The sequence below is a fragment of the Nanorana parkeri genome, unplaced genomic scaffold, assembly GCF_000935625.1.
Source record: "Nanorana parkeri isolate BGI_ZX_2015 unplaced genomic scaffold, ASM93562v1 scaffold966, whole genome shotgun sequence".
Lineage (NCBI taxonomy): Eukaryota > Metazoa > Chordata > Amphibia > Anura > Dicroglossidae > Nanorana > Nanorana parkeri.
In genome coordinates, this window is record NW_017307234.1 from 441,813 (window position 1) to 463,828 (window position 22,016).

Sequence of the window (22,016 nt, forward strand, 5' to 3'; positions counted from 1 at the left end):
TTGTAGCTCACACATCCCCAAAACATCAGCGATCCACCTCCGTGTTTCACAGTAGGAATGGTGTACTTTTCATCATAGGCCTTGTTGACTCCTCTCCAAATGTAGCGTTTATGGTTGTGGCTGAAAAGCTCGATTTTGTGCCAGAAGATTTGAGGCTTGTCTCTGTGCGTATTGCAAGCGGGATACTTTGTGGCATTTGTGTAGTAATGGCTTTCTTCTGGCGACTCGACCATGCAGCCCATCTTTCTTCAAGTGCCTCCTTATTGTGCATCTTGCAACAGCCACACCACATGTTTTCAGAGTGTCCTGTATTTCACCTGAAGTTATTTGTGGGTTTTTCTTTGCATCCCGAACAATTTTCCTGGCAGTTGTGGCTGACAGTTTAGTTGGTCTACCTGACCGTGGTTTGGTTTCAACAGAACCCCTCATGTTCCACTTCTTGATTAGAGTTTGAACACTGCTGATTGGCATTCTCAATTCCTTGGATATCTTTTTATATCCCTTTCCTGTTCTATACAGTTCAACTACCTTTTCCCGCAGGTCCTTTGACAATTCTTTTGCTTTCCCCATGACTCAGAATCCAGACACGTCAGTGCAGCACTGGATGAAGGATGCAAGGGTCTGTCAGGAGGCCAGAAACTCATTGGCCTTTTATACACACACACTGATTACATGCAAACAGATCACAGGTGGGGATGGTTCCCTTTAATAGCCATTCACAACCTGTCAACCTGTGTGCATGATATCAGGCCAAAATCACCAGGGTATGTATACTTTTGATCAGGGTCATTTGGGTAGTTTTTGTTGTCATTATGATTGGAAAAGAGTAAAAACAGTTGATTGATAATAAATGGTTCCAGCCAAACACTACCCATGAGTGACAGAAAGGTTTTTGTGTTATCATTCATCTTAAAAATGGCCAGGAAATCATAAATTCTGCCAGGATATGTAAACTTATGAGCACAACTGTGTGTATATATATATAACGGAAAATTGTATACTTACCTATCGGTAATTTTCCTTTCCTGATGCCAGTACATGGCAGCATACAATGGGTATGGCTCCGCCCCCAGCCCAATCACAGGACCAGTTATACTATAAATTAAAGCCCGCCTCCCAAGGCCACCATTCTCAATGCAAAAGCCATGGGAGGGTCCTGTATGCTGCCATGTACTGGCATCAGGAAAGGAATATTACAGATAGGTAGGTAAGTATACAATTTTCCATTTTCCTGACACCGTACATGGCAGCATACAATGGGATATAGCGATCACACAAACAGGGAGGGTAATTCTGAGATAATAAATTATTTGTACCACATTCAGAACCAACTTCCCCATGGATCTTCCTCCTACTGCGCTTACGTTGCTAGAGGGCCAGACCATTATAAATAGGGAAGCAGGTTGTTTACCACGACAGTAGAAGTGATTTTTTTCTGAAGATATGGGTAAACAACGCGATTTAACAGCCTTTGAACGTGGGATGATTGTTGGCGCGAGTATCAGCAAAACAGCAGAATTCGTTAAATGTTCAAGAGCAGCTGTTGTGAAAGTGTTTAAAGACTGGACTGTCATCCGAAAATCTGGGTCTGAACGTGCGAATTGTGGCCGTCAGCGACTAGTCAATGTTAGGGCAGAACCGAGAGTGGCAAGACTGGTGCAAGACAACAGAAGGGCAACAGTGCAGTGTCAGATTCCTCGCATCACCTTTCAACATCTCGTGGAGTCACGGAAGTACTGATGGGGTGGTCATAATAATCTGGCCACTCAGTGTGTGTATATATACATAGAAACTATTCTGTATTTTCCCTTAAAATACTTCCTAATGTGTGTTTAAAGAAGATACTGGTGCAAATATGCTGAAAAAAAAGTTATAAATGTGATTCACTCCTCTTAGTTCATATTTCTCAATATGCCAATGTAAAACTGAAAAACATTACTGTGCACATTCCAGATCTGCTGTTTTATGCATTACTGCAATAAATGAATGAAATTTAAACTGCACCCGTTCAAGAGAGCACGTGAATATATATTGTAGAATAACACATTTAAGCAGTTTCTATAATAAAGTGCACTTTAAACAACATAAAAATATGCTGTGGAGCGAAAACAGCAATGTTTTACGCAGTGTCTGACAATATTATACACTGCAGAGTGAGAGGCAGAAAACAAATTTCAATATCACTTTAAAATGACACTCGCTATGCAGTAATAAATCAATGGTTTGCCACTTAGTAATCTAAATTATATGCTTAGTTGCACTTCATTTTCCTATAATTTGGCAGAATAGGTGCTGAATGTTTCAGTAACATTACCTACAAGCAAGATACTTTACTTCTAAATTTCTCCCTTGTTGTTTCATATTTTTGTTGACATTTTTGGCTCAGTGATTCTAAATTTGCAGCTGCAATATGCTAATGAGAAAGGTCAATAAAATTTACCTGTAAAAAAATTATCTTACAAATTGCCATGTATAGGCAAATGAAGGGGTTTATCAAGCTAGGCGAAATAGGGTTGCTGCCCAGAGCAACTGTATGAGTTTCTGTTGTAGTTTTGTCTTCACTAAGCACAGAAAGAAAAAAAACACACTAATTAGCTGTGATGGGCAGCAAATCCCCTTTTCCTTCTAATTTTTAAGTCAGTCATGAGATACCTTTATCATGGAAATATCCGTTTTTAGCTGATCAATTGTTGAGCATATATTACTACATGATGTGGCAAAAGTACTTTTAAACAGCAGTGCCTACAGAACAATTAAACACAATGACAATGCAGTTTGGAAAAACATGTTCTATAACATGGGTTCTTAATCTGAGGACCCAAATAAAGACAATTGGGTGGCTAAATTGTGCTGGGTATGGGATGTGGCCCAAATGAACATGGTTAAATATAGTCTAAGCCTACTTGCAGTACACACTGCACATATGTGTCACAGTCCTTGTACCCTCAAAATACTGTCCCACAATCACAAGGGAGAGTTTCACAGAAACAAATCTATAGGATCATCTTTATATAATAATATAGAATATGGACAAAGAGCTAACACTTTGTCTGAGCCTACCTTAAATAGTAAGTTCATTAAAACAGCTGGAAACTACTTAGCAACCAGCAACTGTTTATACAATAAACACTTTGGTCAGGAGTATGTAAAGTACAGTGTTAAGCACCTTATGTACAACACAACATATAGAGTGCAGTGATCAGCAGTATGTGCCCCTTGTCAGCAGGAGGAAATGATAGCCAGCGCCTGGGGTCAGCGGGAGGGGAAAATGGCTGGTGTCGGTGGTCAGCAGGAGAAAACAAATGCCTGGCATTGATGGCTATAAGGAGAAAAACAGTCCCACAAAAAATCAATTGGGTTACAGAGGTGGTTCAATAACGCCTACAGAGCCTCCTGAAGAACCTTACGACTGAAGCCGGCATCAGCTGAGGACTGAAAGTCCATCTAGTAAAAGATAATTAAAGTATGAAAAAAAGGTTAGGTGACAACCTTGCAAATGTGAGAAACAGATACCTCATGCTGAAAAGCCCAAGAAGCATTAACTGATCTGGTGAAGTGCACTTTGACAGGGAATCCACCAGTTGATAACGTAAAGGAGGTTGTTTCCTATAGGGACCCTTACAAGCGACCGCTGTGTAATAGCTGGGTGACTCATGTGTGTGGGAAGAGTGTGTGACCTCTTTTCCGTGCTGTATCAAAGATCTCTATGCGACTGGTGGTAATCATTACTCACCCATCCACACTCCGTGTCCCATACTGCTGCCTCCCTCTGCTGGAGCTGGATTGCTCATGTCACGCAGGAGATTACTCTGCCCAATAGAACAGCAGAGCAGCAACAAGCACTTTTATTTTTTAGCACATATGGGTGAGTGTTGTTTTTTTGTTCTGTAATGCACACATTATTGCACAGTATTTTTTGTTTGAATTATGGCGGGACATGACGTCATAGTGGTACCTGGTCTCTCTAGTGTATACTTCACTACATAAGTCTGCATCTCATATTCTACAAATGTCACTATGCCACCCTGATGAAAGGACCCTGTGCGGCCCCAAGATGTTGGCTTTGATGATGCATGTGACCCATGTTCAATTAAGAAGAATTCAATTTTCACTTTGAAGTAGGGGTGCACTGAAATTTCAGCCACCAAAATATATTGGCCGAAAATGGCACTTTTGGCAAAATGCCAAATTATTTCTGGACCAAGGACTGTCTTCTGGTTATTGAAGACTTATTGTCATTGCTTTTTTGTGAGTATAATTCTTGCTATTATATTCGCTCAATAAAAATATCTGCACTAGGGAAGCCGCCCCCTGTTTGTTTTGTGTCTTGTCATAGTTGGAAATTAGTCAAAGAGAGACTAGTCACTAATGGGTAAACACACATGCTCTAGAGGCTGTTTTTTTGGGGTTAATGATAATATTGTGGAGACTAGGCCATTAAACTGGGGTTTAACTGTACACATACACTGGCTACTGAATCTGAGACACAGACTCATGTCTATTGGTACCTTTAGCTAAGCATTCTGGGTCTGTATGTGCACTTTCAATATTCATTATTGTGTTATCTTGTTCATTTTTGACACAAATATCAGATGTTTTTTGTTTTTTTAAATGCAATACAAGGGAAATAAAAAGCCAAGTTAGTAATTACCTTTTTATAAAATGTAACACAGTTTTTTGTTTTTTTTTGTTTTTACATACAGGATAAGGCAATATTCAGTTTACCACCTTATTTCACTATTTCAGCACTACATAGCAGATGACATGATCTTTTGATTACCACCAACAGCAAGATGATATTGGGGTAACAAAACTGAAAAACTGAAACTGATACCTTCTTCAAAGATTGTTTTATCAGGAAATGTGACTCCTTTAGGCTGTTATTAGCCCCATCCCGTTTTAAATAAATTCCTGAATCAGGTGTAAATGGTGTTCTGAATGGTAAACATTTTGTATATTGTAACATATGTTTAAGAGTCAGATTTCCATCGCTAAAGCCTATAGGTGCACAGTATTTGGTATCCAAACCAAAGTTTTCTTTGCCACCTATAGGCACAGGTCTTCTGGACCGTATAGTAAATCTGACCATACCTCGGTATAATTTGTTGGAAAGATCATGTCAAATAATTGTGTGGATAAATGTGTTGGTATGATTTCTGACCCCAGTGATATCTGTGGTAAATCTGGCCGCAGTCTTCCTGCTTTACAGGTAGATTTATTTTTATTTGTAAGCCATCTTCAGTTTGAGGAAGCTCTGCTTTGATAATATAGATGGAGCTTTATTGTAAACAAGTGAGTTTGTAGACAGACAATATGATCACCGTGAGGAAGCTCTGCTTTGATAATATAGATGATGCCTTATGGTAAACAAGTGAGTTTTGTAGACAGACAATACAATCACTGTGAGGAAGTCTGTTTCCTATTTGAAATCAAAGCTTTTAAATCTTTCAATACATCCTTTTCCTCTTCAGTTAGACTCCCTTTGTCTTTGGTCTCCCACCTGTAAAAAAACAAAAAACAAACATTAGGAGCACTGGGTGACAGTCATGTACAATAGGTGTGAATATGATTAATCAGATCAGAAAATTGACTCCTGGGTATCGACATATCAGTGTAATGATTCTATCTCAGAGTGAAGCCTTTCTTTCTGCAAATCTGCCAGGACAGTGCAGACATTGTGAAAGTATCATAAAGATATACACCGACTACTGACAATGGGCTAAGAGAAGTTTTATTGTGTACTTGTTGCTGTGTGAGTTTCTGATTTATGATGGCAGTTCTGGGGGCACAAATAATTTCAGTTGATGCTATTATGAGCTGGCATGAAGACTGACTTTAATCAGTGACAAAGTATCTGCCAAAGTAGGCAAACATCAGACTCATAGTTCAGGGGGACAGGGTTAAGTATTAGTAAAACCTCTTTAGTAGCCCCATACCATGGTAAGAAATCTTACCTCATTCCTTACTTCCCCAGCAAGTAGCACACTCCTGAGCACCCTCATGTACAAAACAGAACTGCTGCCCATTTATTGCATTCTGTGAAAGCTAGTCGCTAGGCCACCATGCCAGCTTTATTAGGGACATTATAGCTAAAGTTCCTTTATAGGTGCATTTAACCTGCAGTTAACTTCTTTCTAAGCTGCATCAACCTACTTCAAGCCTGTCCAGTAGCCCAGGTATTTTTATATCTGCAGAACTGACATCTGGCATTTTTGGTAAACCTAAACACACATCCATTATGACCATAGTGCATGTGCCAAGCTAGGTACAGGTCTGCCCTAATTCTTTAAGACCATGCAGTGTAGATGCACAACTATACGCAAAACTCTGCAGCCCAACAGATGTAAATATTGTTTGGCCATTGTGCAGGCTAGATTAATATAAGGCCCCTTTTAGATGGGTGGTCTGATTGGGTTCACCTGTCAGTTTTCAGGCAGACCCGATTGGATGCCCTATGTCAGTTGTTTCCTCCATCACAAGATGGAGGAAAAAACTGGATGGACACAGATGTCACAACTATGACATCCGATCCGTACTGCTGTGATCAGGAGGGGATCTGTGCACGGGTCCCCTCCTGATCAGCCTGCGTGAAAGGGGCCTAAAGTGCAAGACTTAATGAATGGGTATGATGAGTAGAGGCAGATACTCAATTTTTAAACAATCATAAAATTACGTTTTATCCAGGCCGAAAGGTGAATCCCCTCGTAACTACTGCAGCAGGTGTGTAGAGAGCTCACCACCAGAGTCACTAAAAGACATAAAAATACCAAAGATGGTCTAACTTTCCTGCATGTACCAAGAAAATTAAACATTTATTTTGGAGGTCTGAGCATTTTTACTGAAACAATATTCAAGGATAAAGAAACCCCATCAGATTGTCAGTCATCACTGGTTGTGATTCATTGCTCATTGTCACATCATCACGTCACTAGTTGTGACAAGTACAAATTAATGTAAAACTTACACTGTACCTCAATAAAAAAAAGGTTAATGCCGCTGATTCATCATAATTGAAGGAAAATAAGGGGTCTATTCACGAAGCTGCCGAAGGATCTAGCCGTAGCTTCGGCCCATCCTTCAGCTAGCTTCGGCCCCAGGACCCCTTCGGTTCAGCAGAACTGAAGGGCTGCTGTATGGGCTATTCACAATAGCCCGTACAGCTCCCGAACGTGGACAAGCGGCTCAGTCGAGCCGAAGGCATATGCATCGGCTCGGCTGAGCCGTGCTGAAAGCCAAAGCTGGCCGAGCGGCCGGCCATTGGCTGGCCGACAGCCTGCTTCTGACAGCCACTTGCTGCAAGGCCACTTGCAGAGAGATCAGCGTCCCTGGTTACCTGCTAACCAGGGACACTGAGGCCGCCAAGGAGAGAAACACTGCTGTTTCTTTTTTTTTTTTTTATTCTGACACGGAGCGATGTCAGAATATAAAAAAAAATTCCAGTTAAAATGCATTGCTACATTCCTATTGGCTATTTCAATTTGCAATAGCCAATAGTAAACTAGCATTGTACCCACCCTCTGCTGCAGTTCTCCATCAGGTACATCAGCAGAGGGCGGGTACAATGCGAATTTACTATTGGCTATTGCAAATTGAAATAGCCGAAAGTAATGTAGCAATGCATTCCAATGGGAATTTTTTTTTCTATTCTGACATTGCTCCGTGTCAGAATAAAGAAAAGAAAAAGCAGTGTTTCTCTCCTGGGCGCCCGGGAGAGTTTTGTTTTTTTCGTTTTTTTTTTAGACAGCAGTGCCGCCGGACAACAGAAAAATATTGGGCGGAGCTAGCTGTCACTGCTAGCTCCGCACAATTGTTTTCTATTTACTTTTTTAAAACTTTTAAAACTATTTTTCTGTTCCGCTCGGTCCCTCTGAGGGACCGAGCAGAACAGCCGAGCCAAATGCCGCTCAGCGGCATTTGGCTATTCTCTCACTGCTGTTCGGCATCTATAAGAATAGGCTGAACAGCCGTGAGTAGCCTGCTGGAGGTTCGGCTCAGCCGATCCAGCTGTTGGATCGGCTGAGTCGAACTCCTTCTGCACTTCGGGTCGGCCGAACATGCTGAGCATGTTCGGCCGACCCGAAGCCATGTGAAGCAAGCCGATGTACGGCTGAAATCAGCCGTACCAGCCTGAAGTGAATAGCCGAACAGTGTTCAGCTCACTTCACTTGGGGTCGGTTGTTCACTCGGCTGCCCTCAGCAGCTTAGTGAATAGACCCCTAAGTAAAACAAAACTGGATGCATTGCTTGAGGCAACCAATCAGATTTATCTAATCTTTAATAATCTTGATTTCTTGCTATGGGCAGCAACTCACATTTGGTGAAATGTATTTTTCTCTACAGTTAATGAATAAGCCCCTATGTGCCTATAACAGGTGGAGTTTCGATGAATCAGCCCACTTATGCCTGTCATAGGTGGTGATGCGAGAAGTAAGAAAGGAAAATTACCTATTGTGCAGTACATTTTAGTGGATTATTCAGGATTACTGAATGTCATCAGATATCATCCTTGCAGTAATTTGTAAAACAGGGTGATAAATAATGGGGAATTATAATGTTCAGGTAGAGATAAAACAGCTTGCTAATACTTCATCTCCCTAGTGTTTCAGCCATACCCTCAAACCATTTAGCAAAGTCAGTTCTTTGCATCAAGTCTGTGAAATGCTAAGATGTTACGGTTTCATATTGAAATCATAGCCAGATCGTGTTTCGGCAAAGAACGCAGAACCTTGTTCACCAACACAAAATGCAATTTGTAAGGGGAAAACAATCAAAGGAGCGAGTGAAGATGATACCTCTGTTGGCCATATGGTACAATCAGATGGAAGCTTTCTAGAGAGTTCATGTCATTTCCTCGGGCATCTATTTATTAGGATGTCTGAAAAGAGTGCTAGTGAATGTTTGCCATGAATGCCACCAATGCTGTATAATATTACCACTCTTTGTTACTTAGTCCTTTAACAAAGCTCGCAGCAGGCGTTTAAACCTGTGTCATCTTTACAAAATTAACCAGTTTAAAAATGTTCTACATCTCTAGCCAAGTTTTTATTTTATGTCTTTGTGTTTTTGTATAGAAACATTTCTAAGAAAAAATAGAAAATATCTTTTGTAAAGAGAGCTGTAACAAGGTATATAAAGCTGCAAATAGTTTCTTTAATGGTTACTCTTTATTTACTGTAGAGTGGATCTGTCATCTCTTTTAGGGCCCGTTCACACCACTTCCAGTGCATTCTAGCAGCTAACTGGGCTGGAACGCACTAGATTGTATACTGTGAAGGCTCCCTGTGTTCTGGGGCGGGATGGGACATTCAAGTCAATGGCACTGCAGCCACACACACCTGCCCGCAGTGCGAATGCCCGCACCAGAACATGTGGTACAGCAATGCCCACGTTCCGGTCCAGTGCGAAAACAAAAAATAGTACAAGCGTTCAAGTTAATGATTGGGTGACAGCCGCTGCATGTACACATCGGCACACCACATGTAATGGTATGTGATATGATTACATGTGGTTAGGAATCAATTACATGACATGATCAATTTGTTCTGGTTAGGACAGTGTGAGGCTCAGTAGTAAGTAATACAGAGTTCAGAGGTCAGTATTATGTAAGTGCAGGGATCAGAAGTATGTAATGCAGAATTCAGAGGTCAGTAGCATGTAACTCAAAGTGCAGATGGAATTAGTATGTAATGCAGAGTTAAAGGGTCAGGAGCAAGTAATGTAGAGTGAAGAGGTCAATAGTATGTAACACACAGTGCATGTGTCAGGAGTAGGTATAGCAAAGTTCAGAGGTCAGTAGTATGTAACACAGAGTGCAGAGGTCAGGAGACGTACAGCAGAGTGAATGGTTCAGTAGTATGTAATGCAAAGTTCAGACAGTGACCACTTATGTGTATCCCCCTGTACTGGGTAGGTTTTCTCCCAGTGCCACCAAAACATCCCCTCCCCCCCCCCCCAAGGGCAGAAGTGGCTTGACATTGCTACTTGTTCTGCATATACCATATGTGGCTCATGGTGTTGTGGTGCCAACAATTTCAAATCCACTCCAATGCACATCTACATCTACAGTTGTAACAAGTATACCCACGCTACTGCTCATCACATAGAAAAACAAACAAGTGACAGCAAAAAAAAAAAGACCAAGCCGCATTAATAACATGCATAAAGATGTGCTACCAGCCCATTTGAAAGAAAGAAGATGACTTAACACGTGATAACACACTGCATTTAGGCACATGCATTAAAGCAACGCATAGAGTGAACTGGTCCTTCAAAAAAATGCTAGATTGCATTAACCCATAGCAGCGAGTAATAAGTCAGCTGACATTATTCTACAGCATATAAGTACCTGAGAATGTATTTTTGACTGGTTGCCATTGCTTTCTACAAACCATTGCTCTTTGCACCATGTTATTAGAGAAGACTAATTAATATGCTAATATGTTGTACCTGAAAAAAAAGTTAAAGTGACATTACACCCTCAGATTTGTTAACATAAAACAATACTGTAATGTGTGCCTTACTGCAATCCATGGTTGTTTCCCTTCTCTTTGCTGCTCTTCCTTTTAAATCTGTATCTGTTCTCATGCTCTGCAGAACTTCTGTTTTGCAGCAGACTGCCTTGTCTCAGGAATGGATACACGGTGTCTGTGTATACATTTGTATAGGCTTGAAACCTGAGCCAGCACTACAGGAAGAGGCCCTGAGCTGAAAAGGGAAGTTCTCCCCAACCATGAGAAGGAGGATTTAAAAGGAAGAGCAGCAAAGAGAAGGGAAACAACCATGGATTACAGTAAGGCACACATTACAGTATTGGTTTATGTTAAAAAATCTGAGGGTTTAATGTCACTTTAATGGAAAGATTTGCAGCAACACTCACACCATGTTTAAGGTTGCAGCCCGGGCTTAGCTGAAGGTGTTCCTGGGTCAATTCCTCAAGTGCCAAAATTCCGGCAGCTTTACCTTCTCAAAATGATCCAGCAAATATTCATTCAGGCATTAATTATGAGCCATCTGGACTATTGAAACTCCCTCCTAATTGGCTTTCCTTTCATTGCTTCTTTTCCTAGCCATAATAAAAGCCTCTGCCAGACGTATCTACCATCCGTACTAGTCTTTCGGTGATGCTGAACCAACAAATAAACTATATAGGACCTACAATTTTACAAATTACATTTTGGTGAAATGTTCTTACATGAAAGTTTATTATACATGCATATTTCCCCATTTTTCTATTTGTGTAGACGTAAAAAGCAGAATGATAATCAGAGATGACAGTCTGAACAGCATTGCACTGTCACTCTATAACTGTCTGTAAGGTCTTAACATAACTTCTGGCTTCGGTTCTTCACGTTTCAGGTGATTATATGGACATTGTGGATTATTGCAGTAATATAATGTGAGGGAAGAATAATGACCAGTTCATAATTCTTGAATGCTAAGCAATGGGCAGGTCATGGATTTGTAAAAAAAAAGACTAGTATTATTTGGTCTTGTTTTGTACCTCTAGTGTCTGAGTAGATCTCTATGCCTCTTAGGCAGCAGAAGACTTGGTCATAGATTGGTGGCCCAAAATGTATAGACATTTTTTTTGTCTATTAGTCCTGCAATGTAAATGTAACCCTTGCAATGTAAATGTAACCCTATCTGTCCAACAAGGTCAACATTAACTTAATTCGGAAACATAATGATTGTGGCACATTTATATGTTTCTCTTAACACCACAGACTGGTAAATACTAAAAAAAATCAAACAGTTCATAGTTCAGGTAACAGTTTTAATTAGGAATGCATCCTAATTTCGGCTGCCGAAACATATTGGCTGAAAATGGCAGTTTGGGCAAAATGGCGAAAGTGCCATCTTTCTACATCTTTTGATGTAGATCACTTCCCATTAATTCATATCTGGGACATTGTAAGCACACTATGTCCAGTTATTTACAAACACTCACCATTCAGCTGATTGGTGAGTCTTTGTATATCCACTCTCCATCCTGAATCGGCTGTCACAGGAAAAGGGCAGCCAGTGGGGAAGGAGAGCTCTGCATCCTGTGACAGATAAGAGCACGCTCCTCCAATCACCGCTCTCCATCCTGACACAGGAGGCTGAGTTGGGAGGTGTTGGAGGAGAGCTCCGCCTCCTGTGACAGATCACAGCTGTCACCGCCCCTCACCGCTCTCTATCTTGACACAGGAGGCCGAGCCGGGAGGTGCAAGAGGCAAGCTCGGCCTCCTGCAACCATGACAGCCGTCACCGCCCCGCACTGCTCGGCATCCTGACACAGGAGGCGGAGTCAAGAAGTGTGGGAAGGAGAACTCCATCTCCTGTGACAGATTGCAGCTGTCACCGCCCCTGAACCTCTCCCCATCCTGACACAGGAGGCCGAGCCGGGAGGAGAGCTCGGGCCTCCTGCAACAATGACAGCTGTCACTGTGCAGCGCCGCTCTCCATCCTGAAAGCTTCTCCTCCCCGCTGGGCATCGGCGATGCATCGGAAGGCACACAGACTGGCACCCAGCAGGGAGAAGAGAAGTTGGGATACACTGAATTTTCGGTTGCATTTTCGGCCATCATGGCACTTTCGGTAATTTTCCAAAAAAGCCATTTCCAGCCGAAATTTCGGTGCATCCCTAATAGTAACTCATACTATCGCCACAATGTATGAATGATCACGAACACTCAGAATAGAGGATTCCTGATCATAGAGGATACCGGCGCTTTCAGATTTTAAACAGGAGCGGCTGCCATGAGGTCCCGCAGGACAGCCTGCTAGGGATCTGTGGCGGCTGTCTTGTATACCACTGTTGCAGCTGCACATATCCTCCTCCTTCTTCCCGCTGCCATGGTGACACCCGCCCATACAGATCTGGTGACACCGAACCGTGCCGCAATGGTTAAACCCGCAGGCAGCACTGGTGAGACCTGCATACAGCCCTGGTGAGACCCTGCCCAATGAGGAGGCAGAAATCTGGAGCATGGTCAGGAAAAAGTAGGGATCCCAACAAGAGGGCCATATAATGGTCAGACGGTCCAGGTCAGCAGCCAGTAGGTGGGGGACAAAGTCAAGCATAGTCAGATCCAGGCACGGGTCGAGGCAGGTGGCTAACAGAGAATGGTCAAATGGTCCAGGTTGTCAGCGAGTAATCAATCAGTAAGACAGGAGACAAGAGCGTAAACGGGTTCAGGCAGAAGATCAGGGCAAGCAGCAAGCAATAAGGGGTCAGACAGTCCGGGTCAGCAACAAGAGACAAACAACAGTATTATGGCTCATGTACACACAGAAAGCTGGCTTGAAGACACAGCACCACCCGCTTGCAGAGCTGGTGCTAAAATACCTGTCTGAATAGAAATGGCACGCCCAAGTCCCTTTAGGGCACTCTGGATGTTCTCGTCCAGATTATATGATATCATTATACGATATGATATATAGATTATATGATATCATTGGTTTTACTAGCCTAGATTCTGTGAGGGCCATTAGAAGTAATGGCAGGTTTCCTGTGGCTACCATTAGAAGTACCGGTGAGTCTTGTAGAACTCCTGGCAGGGATTCTCAATGGGGGTCTGTAAAACCTGTCAAGGACTCTGCGAGTACCATAGCATAGTGTTGTCACCCTAGAGGAGAAAATCACTTACTTGCAGGATTACCAAGCAGAAATAAAGGATATGTGTATCATACAATTTTATAATAATTTTAAAAATATAATTTTTATATTTTCATACACTTCAAGGCTCCAAAAATACAGACTTGTTTACAAATGATTCAAACCTCTAGTTTATGCCATACATTAACACATCACAGAATGTAGTCTGTGAACTTGTGTCTGCATTCTTATGTTACTGCACAATAGAGTACAGTACAAAGATCGCCAACATTTCCAACCACTTGATCTATTTCTCTAAAAAATTTGCAGTGCTGACATCTGTTGTGATTGTTTGTACCCCTTTGGCTGCCCATAAATAACTCAATAAAAAGTAAGCAATGTTCTCACGTAAGTTTCCTTTGAGATTGTTGCGCTGTTTCTGATTTGCTAAAGGGTATCAAGCAGCTTGCATAGCTGGGGTTTCTCATTATTACACAGGGAGACATTTGAAGTTGCTGGGCAACTACCTGTAAGCACAGCCAATCTTTAACTCTTCTATGCAGAAGAGTAATGGAATACCGTACACCAGGTTCCTATTGGGCAAGGGTCCTGGTGCTTCAGTGAACATGGACAAATATGTCTCATCTTGTTCTCAGCAAGATATTAGCCCCTATTGGACAACAATGATCTCTGCCAATTTTACGAAAAGGCTGGACCAAAAAAAACCCATTTAAAACGTATGTAAACTCCGAAGCGAAAATTTTTGAAAATGTTATATATTGCAGCTTATCAGTCCTTAGATGTCATGGCTGCATTAGTGTGTGTGTGTGTCCCTCCCCATTAATTTCACCTGGTAGTTCTGCAAATAATAAAACACTTCAATACTCAACCTATATAGGGAGCTATGGTAGCTACCCATGCTGGACTTCACATATTTCTGCCTTTGATCATCTCCATTACATAGGGATGATAAGATTAACAATTTATGCAAATAAAATAAAAAAATGTTATGCTTTCAGTTCAGCCAACAGGAAGTGACAAGGACACTGCATCTCTGGCAATATAAGTACGTATTGCTGAAAATGTTTTTAGTAGGACAAATTGGGTGTAAGTATTCAAAGGGACAACACTGCTCATAAATGGACATACAGTCAGTGAGTGTAGTTACCACAGAAAAAAAAAACTATTGCAGTCAACACATGCAAGGACTTATAAGCTGCAATGTATTATTTATTTGTTTTTGGGTATAAATACACTTTAATTTGGCTACCTTCAAAGTCTGGAAATAGAAGTGGTTTGATATCTGGGATGCTTGTACATATATTAGGAAATACAGGCCACTAAATCTTCCTAGTAGCTTTGATGAGCTCCTCACACGACAACAAAATACAAAGAATACCATGCTCCTATACTAGAGGCCACAGGAACCTTAGTGTGTTAGTGACCACAGTAGTTCCACCATTAACCCACTCTAAAATGTTCTCATGTGAGCCAATAAAATACTTGCTGTAAGTGACATCTATATTACTGTTATACAAAGTCCTAGTAGTCATCTTGGAATTCTCTTTCCTTTCCTCACAGGCTTGCATTAATTCACCATCTGCTGGCTTCTACTCATTTATTTGCGTTAATTGCTGGTCATTCATCTCTATGGTTTGATGAATCACAGAGAAAAGCTAGCAATATCAAAAGGATTATGTATGCGGTTTAATTTCTATCTGAAACCATCACAGTCAGCAAGTTAATACCAAAAGCCCCCTCCTTCTGCTAACCACCACCTACATTAACTCCTAAATTGCTGACACACCCTGCTTGTAAATCAGGTTATGCAGTGCCCCTGCTGCAATTGGCTGCCATTTTCCATATACACAACATTATTCACATAATACAAGCATTTACCACATATTTCACCAACTTGGCCACAGTGATCCATGTACTAAAATTAAATATGAAATAAAGAAAAATTGGAGAAAATATCCCTAATGACCGTCATTGATTACACCAAGACAGGTGTCTCATGCCTGGGAATTAGTGTCAAGCGTCTCATTTATCATCTTTAGTTGGCTTAATTCTACTGTGTTCTGTGAAAAATCTGTGTATTATATATTATGCAAGCTAGTTTGTGCAAGAAGACTCTGCCTAGTAGGTAAAAAATAGCCTGAAATTGGCAAATATTCTCCTGAATTTGTTGTTCTCAAACTTTATAAACAGCATTTCTCGGTTTTCAATGTACATTTAAAAGATAAACACTAATGATTTTCTTACATTTTAATGCAATCGTCACTCTTACTTTACATATAAGCTATATTGGTCTACAAAGATTATTAGCAAACAGAAACTGTTTTCACCATGCCTGCTTTCTAACACTAGAAATGCCCAGTCACATCCACAATGCTTTGCCCACATTCAAGAAAATTTGGGCTAGATCTGTATCAGGCTAAATATATACAGTGGGGCAAAAAAGTATTTAGTCAGCCACCAATTGTGCAAGTTCTCCCACTTAAAACGATGAGAGAGACCTGTAATTGGCATCATAGGTAGACCTCAACTATGAGAGACAAAATGAGAAAACAAATCCAGACAAATCACATCGGCTGATTTGGAACCAATTTATTTGCAAATTATGGTGGAAAATAAGTATTTGGTCACCTACAAACAAGCAAGAGTTCTGGCTCTCACAGACCTGTACCTTCTTCTTTAAGAGGCTCCTCTGTCCTGCACTCATTACCTGTATCAATGGCACCTGTTTGAACTTGTTATCAGTATAAAAGACACCTGTCCACAACCTCAAACAGTCACAACATGATGGTTGAATAAAAGTTAATGCCCCCATGTTTATTGCTTATTACTTAATGGGAATATTTTAATAAATTAATTCTTAGAATATGTTTAATTTTATGATTGCACAGGATTTATATAGTGCCAACAGTTTGCACAGCACTTTACAAAATCAAGGGAGACAGCAAAGTTACAATACAATGCAAGTCAAGAGGGTTAGAAGGGCTGTGTTCATGAGAGCTTACAATCTAAAAGAATATGCTCTTTAATTTTGCATATTCATTATTCTATAAAGTCCCCACATAACTTCATACATTTTTGCCAATGATAAACAAGGTTTGTGAAGCTGTCATGGTAGAAGTCCACACTCCACAACCTGACAGCATCCTTAATTTTTTATTAGATGGGCAATGATGTCAATGAAATCTACTTTTCATTTTCATTAGTGAATGAGATTTTCGCATCTCAATTGCTTCTGTAGTAGCACACGAAGAGATTGATGAGCATTCCTGTGTTGGAGGATAACAATACCCTTTTGCCCTCAAATACTCCTTAATCGTGGTTTTAAAGTTTCAAATTTTAAGTCTCTCAGCTTTCACTTCAGCCGTGAGCCTTTAAGAAGCCCATTGTGCAGAAACTTTCCAGTATCAAAGTGTAGCAATAATGTGACCCACACACTCTTTGTCAGCAACCCTCACCTCCTGCGCATGTGCCAAATCCAGGTATCCGTGCTGTCCGTATAACTCTTACGCGCATGCATGTAATGCACAGAAATATACGGCAACTGGCGCATCGGAAGTGACACGCAGGAAAACGCACCAATTGGCGCACCAGAAGTGACACGTGGCACCCGTTCCACTCGCTGTCCACCAGGTCTCTGTCTCAATTTCCAGAGGCCTCAGGACACGAGGTGCAAGGGAAGCCTCCTCACACGGTCAGTCTCCCCTCAGGTATGTGATACTCTTGCATATGCATATTCCAACAAACATTTCTTGCTGAGTATTCGGTCAGAAATTTCTAGCTGAGTGTTCTGCCAATTGTCCTTAATCAGTTAATTAACACGTTTCCTGTGAGCTTAGGGTGACGGGAGGACGCTAGTTTGTGTCCTCCCGTTACCCTAAGGAGAACTATGGGGAAAAGCCTTATCCCCATAGTCCTCCTTTAATTGCTTTAAACTACCAAGCCGCATGCTAGTCGGTGTATGCCATTTTCTGACACACATTTAAGGACAAGCCTACACAGTCTCCACCTTAGAAGCATGTCAAGCAGGAAATGGCTTACACTAGAGACCAGTCTGAGGTCAGTGTGGGATGAAGTCACACTGACTAATGGAGGAATACAAGAATACAAGTAGTGCAGTGCATGGCAAAAGCAACAGTAAACACAAACAAACATTGGCCTATATGATTTAATTTAAATTTCAAACAGGTCCTTTAGATATGCTTTACAGATAGATGTCAGAAGCAAATCATAAGTAGCTGTATACTAGACCTTACGATGCTATAGAAGATCAGCAACCTTTAATAAGAGTTACCAGACAGTTGCTCCCAACTGTTTCTATGTTGTGGTACACTGCATACATACAAACATGATGGTGACGATTATTATTATCATTATTATTGGGAGACTCTGCTGCAGTATTTAAATGAGGGAGGAATTAAAAGAAAATAGTTAACTACTACAGTGCTTTCAGTATTACAATTGCTGAAGACTTGTGCCAAAGTGGTTACAACCGTGTTTCACAGAGCACGTTCCCATCATTACCACAGTGAGGGTTCATTAATGCCACTGTGATTATACTCTTCAATGCCACAGTGATTACACCCATAAATATACCTTACTAAAGTAATTATTCCCATCACTGCCACATTGATTATACCCATATGTTACAGTGATTATAACAGTTATAGCTCTGACCAGTGCCAATGCTGTGACCTGCTAATGGCAGTTGTGACACAGAAATGTGTCAATGCTCACAGGTTTTGGAAACCCTTTTTTAAAGGCCTGTCTAACCCAGATAAACACAAAAAGCATATCTGATAGCACATTGTGATCTAGTTACCTAACCTCTTCAGCAAAGAATCAGCTTAGGTACTGAATAGAAGTAATTGCTATCTGATTATTGATGGTATGCCTTAGATTTAGATGGACTTCACATATGTTGCTAACAAATTAAATCCTAACTACAGCAGTTACAGAATAGAAATTTTAACTAAATGAATAAAAGCTGACCATTGTAATTGCCCCTGTCAGTATTAAATGGCTTGTCTTAACCCTCTAACTTCTGCGCTTGCTGGGAAGCTTGGTCTGTTAGAAGACAATAAAACTAATCGATTTACTAACAAAATCAAGAGGTAATAAGGCCATGTTACAGAAAGGCTCAAAAGTCCCCATCATTTTCCATTAAAAATTCAGCAAACTACCACAAGAAAGGTGGTAAGTGACTGGCTGAGTAAGAAGTCCATCCTTCTCAGCTGCCCTGCCTTGAAATACCAGGATAAAACTACCACTACAACCTAAGTCCTCAAGGAGCTAAAGCCCTGTAGGAATCCAGACAGCATAGTGGAACTAAGGTCTTGTCTGCAATAAAAGCTGTTCTTCTGCCTGCCAGTAATGTTTCTTTATAATATACCCAGAGCCACTCAGTGTGTACATACTTGGCATACCATTGGCGCCAGGTTGAAATAATTCCTGTTACGTCATCTCGGACTGGCCAATTAAGTTGGTCAAAGATGCCAAACCTAGAAAAAGATGTCAGCCCCAGCGACAAGGGAGATTATGGCTGTTGCACTGCTTGTGGGGGTGCTTTGACAGGTAAGGCTGCTATAATATGCAAGTATGCACAAACCCTGGAGCACCGACAACAGAGTTTAGTTCCACTTTAAAAGAGGATTAGAGTACAGTCTGGTGTTTGAGACCATCTGCAATTTCGGGTATTCTGGTTTACGTCTCACTATCTTTCCTATATGTGCTAAAGTTAATAAACCTGTTTACAGTTTAATCGAACCAAAGTAACTGGTGCCTATCATTTATTACACCCTGAGGAAAGGTCCACACCTGAGATGGATGTGCCTGGGACCTAATTTAATAAGTAAGTGTGCTTGGGACATTTGTACTGTAAGAGATTAGTCATCTAACAGTCAATATTTATTGATAGGCAGTACCAATATTGCTACAGATACAATACAAGCACATGCAGAGAGGGTAGATGTAGGTGCTTAAGCACCTGCCTTTTCCTTCTGCCTTCCCTGATCTCCCTGCAGCCTGCTGAGCCACACTTGTAAGCTCTGAAGTAAGCAATACATGGCATGGGGGTATGTGCTGGGTTTATTCTGGCTTCATGGCTCTGTGAGAACTGGGGTGCATGGCACTGTGTGTATAGAGGTGCATAGTGTTGTAAGTACTGTGGTGCAAGGTTCTCTGTGTTTAGGGGTGCATGGTGCTCTGGATATTGGGGTGCATAGTGTTGTGAATATTGGGTGCACATTTTTTGTGCAGTGGAGTAGATTTGTTTTGCATATTGGGGTGCAACGTGTGGTGTCTCACCTGCAGTAACATTTACATTTAAATAGTTATCTGCACAGCCAAGACACAATATTATTATATAATGTCCTGTATCCTCCTACTGCAAGTGACTGTGCATGAACTAGCAGTAACCTTGGAGATGTATTAAAATAATGATAGAAATGATTCGCTATGAAGCACACAGTAGCTTGGGGTTCTCCACAGGGAATTGTATCAATCACAACACAGAATGATTTATATGTTCAAGTACAGCAAATCAATTAAATAATCATATGCTAAGAGTTTTTGTGCTAAACATCAAGCCTGAGGATCGTGATAACAGAATGGATGAACTTCTCTTGAACCATGTATATGATGATGAAAGCTAAATATTTATGTGAAGTTGGGGATTCTGGTAGACAGAAAGAAATCAATTTACAAATGTCTCTATGTGTATATTTAGGTTTTATATTGTGCTCTGCTGTTCTGTTGCTAGATTTCAACTTGCACTTGTTAAGCGGTGACCCAAAACAGACTGCACACAACAGACAGTATTGTGTTTTTTTTCAGACGTGAACCCCTAAAGAATACTTCATGGCCAGACTACATTTAAGGTCCTGATCCACACATTGCACATCTCTTGTCAGATGCTGTAGAGATGTCTGTGCTACTAATTCCTCACTTCCAACAGGCAAAAGGTTGCCCATTCCTGTTTTAGGGCTTTAACAAATAAAATAGTAATTTGGGCAACTGTGGCCTACATATTTTTTCTATAACATTAAAAAAATATATTATATGTAACATTACTGTGCCATTTATATTCCTGTACTGTACAATATACAGTAACATTTAAAATGTCTGCTTCCTCTTGCAATACCTTCTTCTCTATTTCCAGACATTCATAAAAATAAATATTCAATAAGCATTATTCTAACACTCACCGATGTCATAGAAACCTTTTTCTGCTATACACCCAAAGATATTATGAGAAGGATAAGTAACAATTGAGCTGTATGCAATGCAAATCCTGAGCACACAGATTATTGTCATTACTATAGGAAATGTCCTTCTCTAATACACAATGATACTAATCAAAGGACATGGTTAATGCGCTGGTTATTCTTTAGTCTTAGAACTAATAACAACCTTCAGAAATGAACAGAAAATATACGAGGTAATGCAACTTGTTTTATGTTTGTTTTTCTTATTAATGTATTAATTCGTGTAATGGTAAGAAATAAACTTTTACTTTTTGTTTTGATAACGGAGTAGACTTGAAAATGTAATGCTGATCATACATCTCAGATTTGGTTCTGCTGGCATTCCCAATCAATGAGCCTGTAAGAGTATTGACATTGTCCAGCCATAACACGCGATAAGTGAAAGTCTGTCTGACTGAATCCAGATTTGTAATGCATGTTAAACATATCCATATAATGGAACATAATGAACTACACTACACTTGTTTAACTACAAAAACAATAAAGTGTCAGTCAATAGTAATGGAAGACCAGTCTCCCTTTTATTGATAGATCAATTGATTCTTTCTGCCATCAACTGTAAATACGTACAAGTTGTCATTTGTTATTACAAGCAGTGTCTTCATTCTAGAATGGCATTCTGTTCACTGTCAGCAATCTGACTACTGTGTATACTTCATTAGAAATAGACTAAGATTTCTCACACGGAGGTTAGACACGTTCTCACCTTCAGTGTGCCCAGTGTCTTCTCTCTTTCTCCTTCCCCCTTGTAAGTTGGTTCGTCTGTCTTTTGTGTTTTGGTGTATCTCCCTTTGGGTGACTGTGTGTGTCCGGCTCATAGACGCTTCAGGTGACGTCTCCAACGGCTGCTTCCCGGGCCAGGGCCATCCCGACGCCTTAGACCAGCACATCGGCTCGATCGACAATCTCCCCAACACATGGCCAGAGGCTCCACCGACTGGTAAGCAAGATTTTTTGCAATGCCGCCTGTCAATGCGACTACCTTTAATGTTCGGGGCCTCCATACTTCAGAAAAAAGGTCGAGCCTGCTGAACGAGATGTGGCGGTCTAAGACCCATGTCGCGTTCCTCCAGGAGACCCACTTTAAGGGGGAACAGATTCCCAAATTGGGTAACCATCGTTACCCTATGTCTTATCATGCTCCCTCACCTGAT

General features: G+C 40.9%; 1 protein-coding gene across 1 annotated transcript in view; it reads right to left on the bottom strand.

The window, feature by feature from the left end:
- Window positions 1–5,397: 5,397 nt before the first annotated feature.
- The window catches only part of LOC108795401 (uncharacterized protein KIAA0825-like), a 227,600-nt gene continuing 210,981 nt past the window's right edge, over window positions 5,398–22,016 (bottom strand). The window contains exon 9 of the mRNA XM_018566648.1: window positions 5,398–5,500. Within this exon, the coding sequence (XP_018422150.1) occupies window positions 5,398–5,500 (103 nt within the window). The remainder of the gene's footprint in view (window positions 5,501–22,016) is intronic.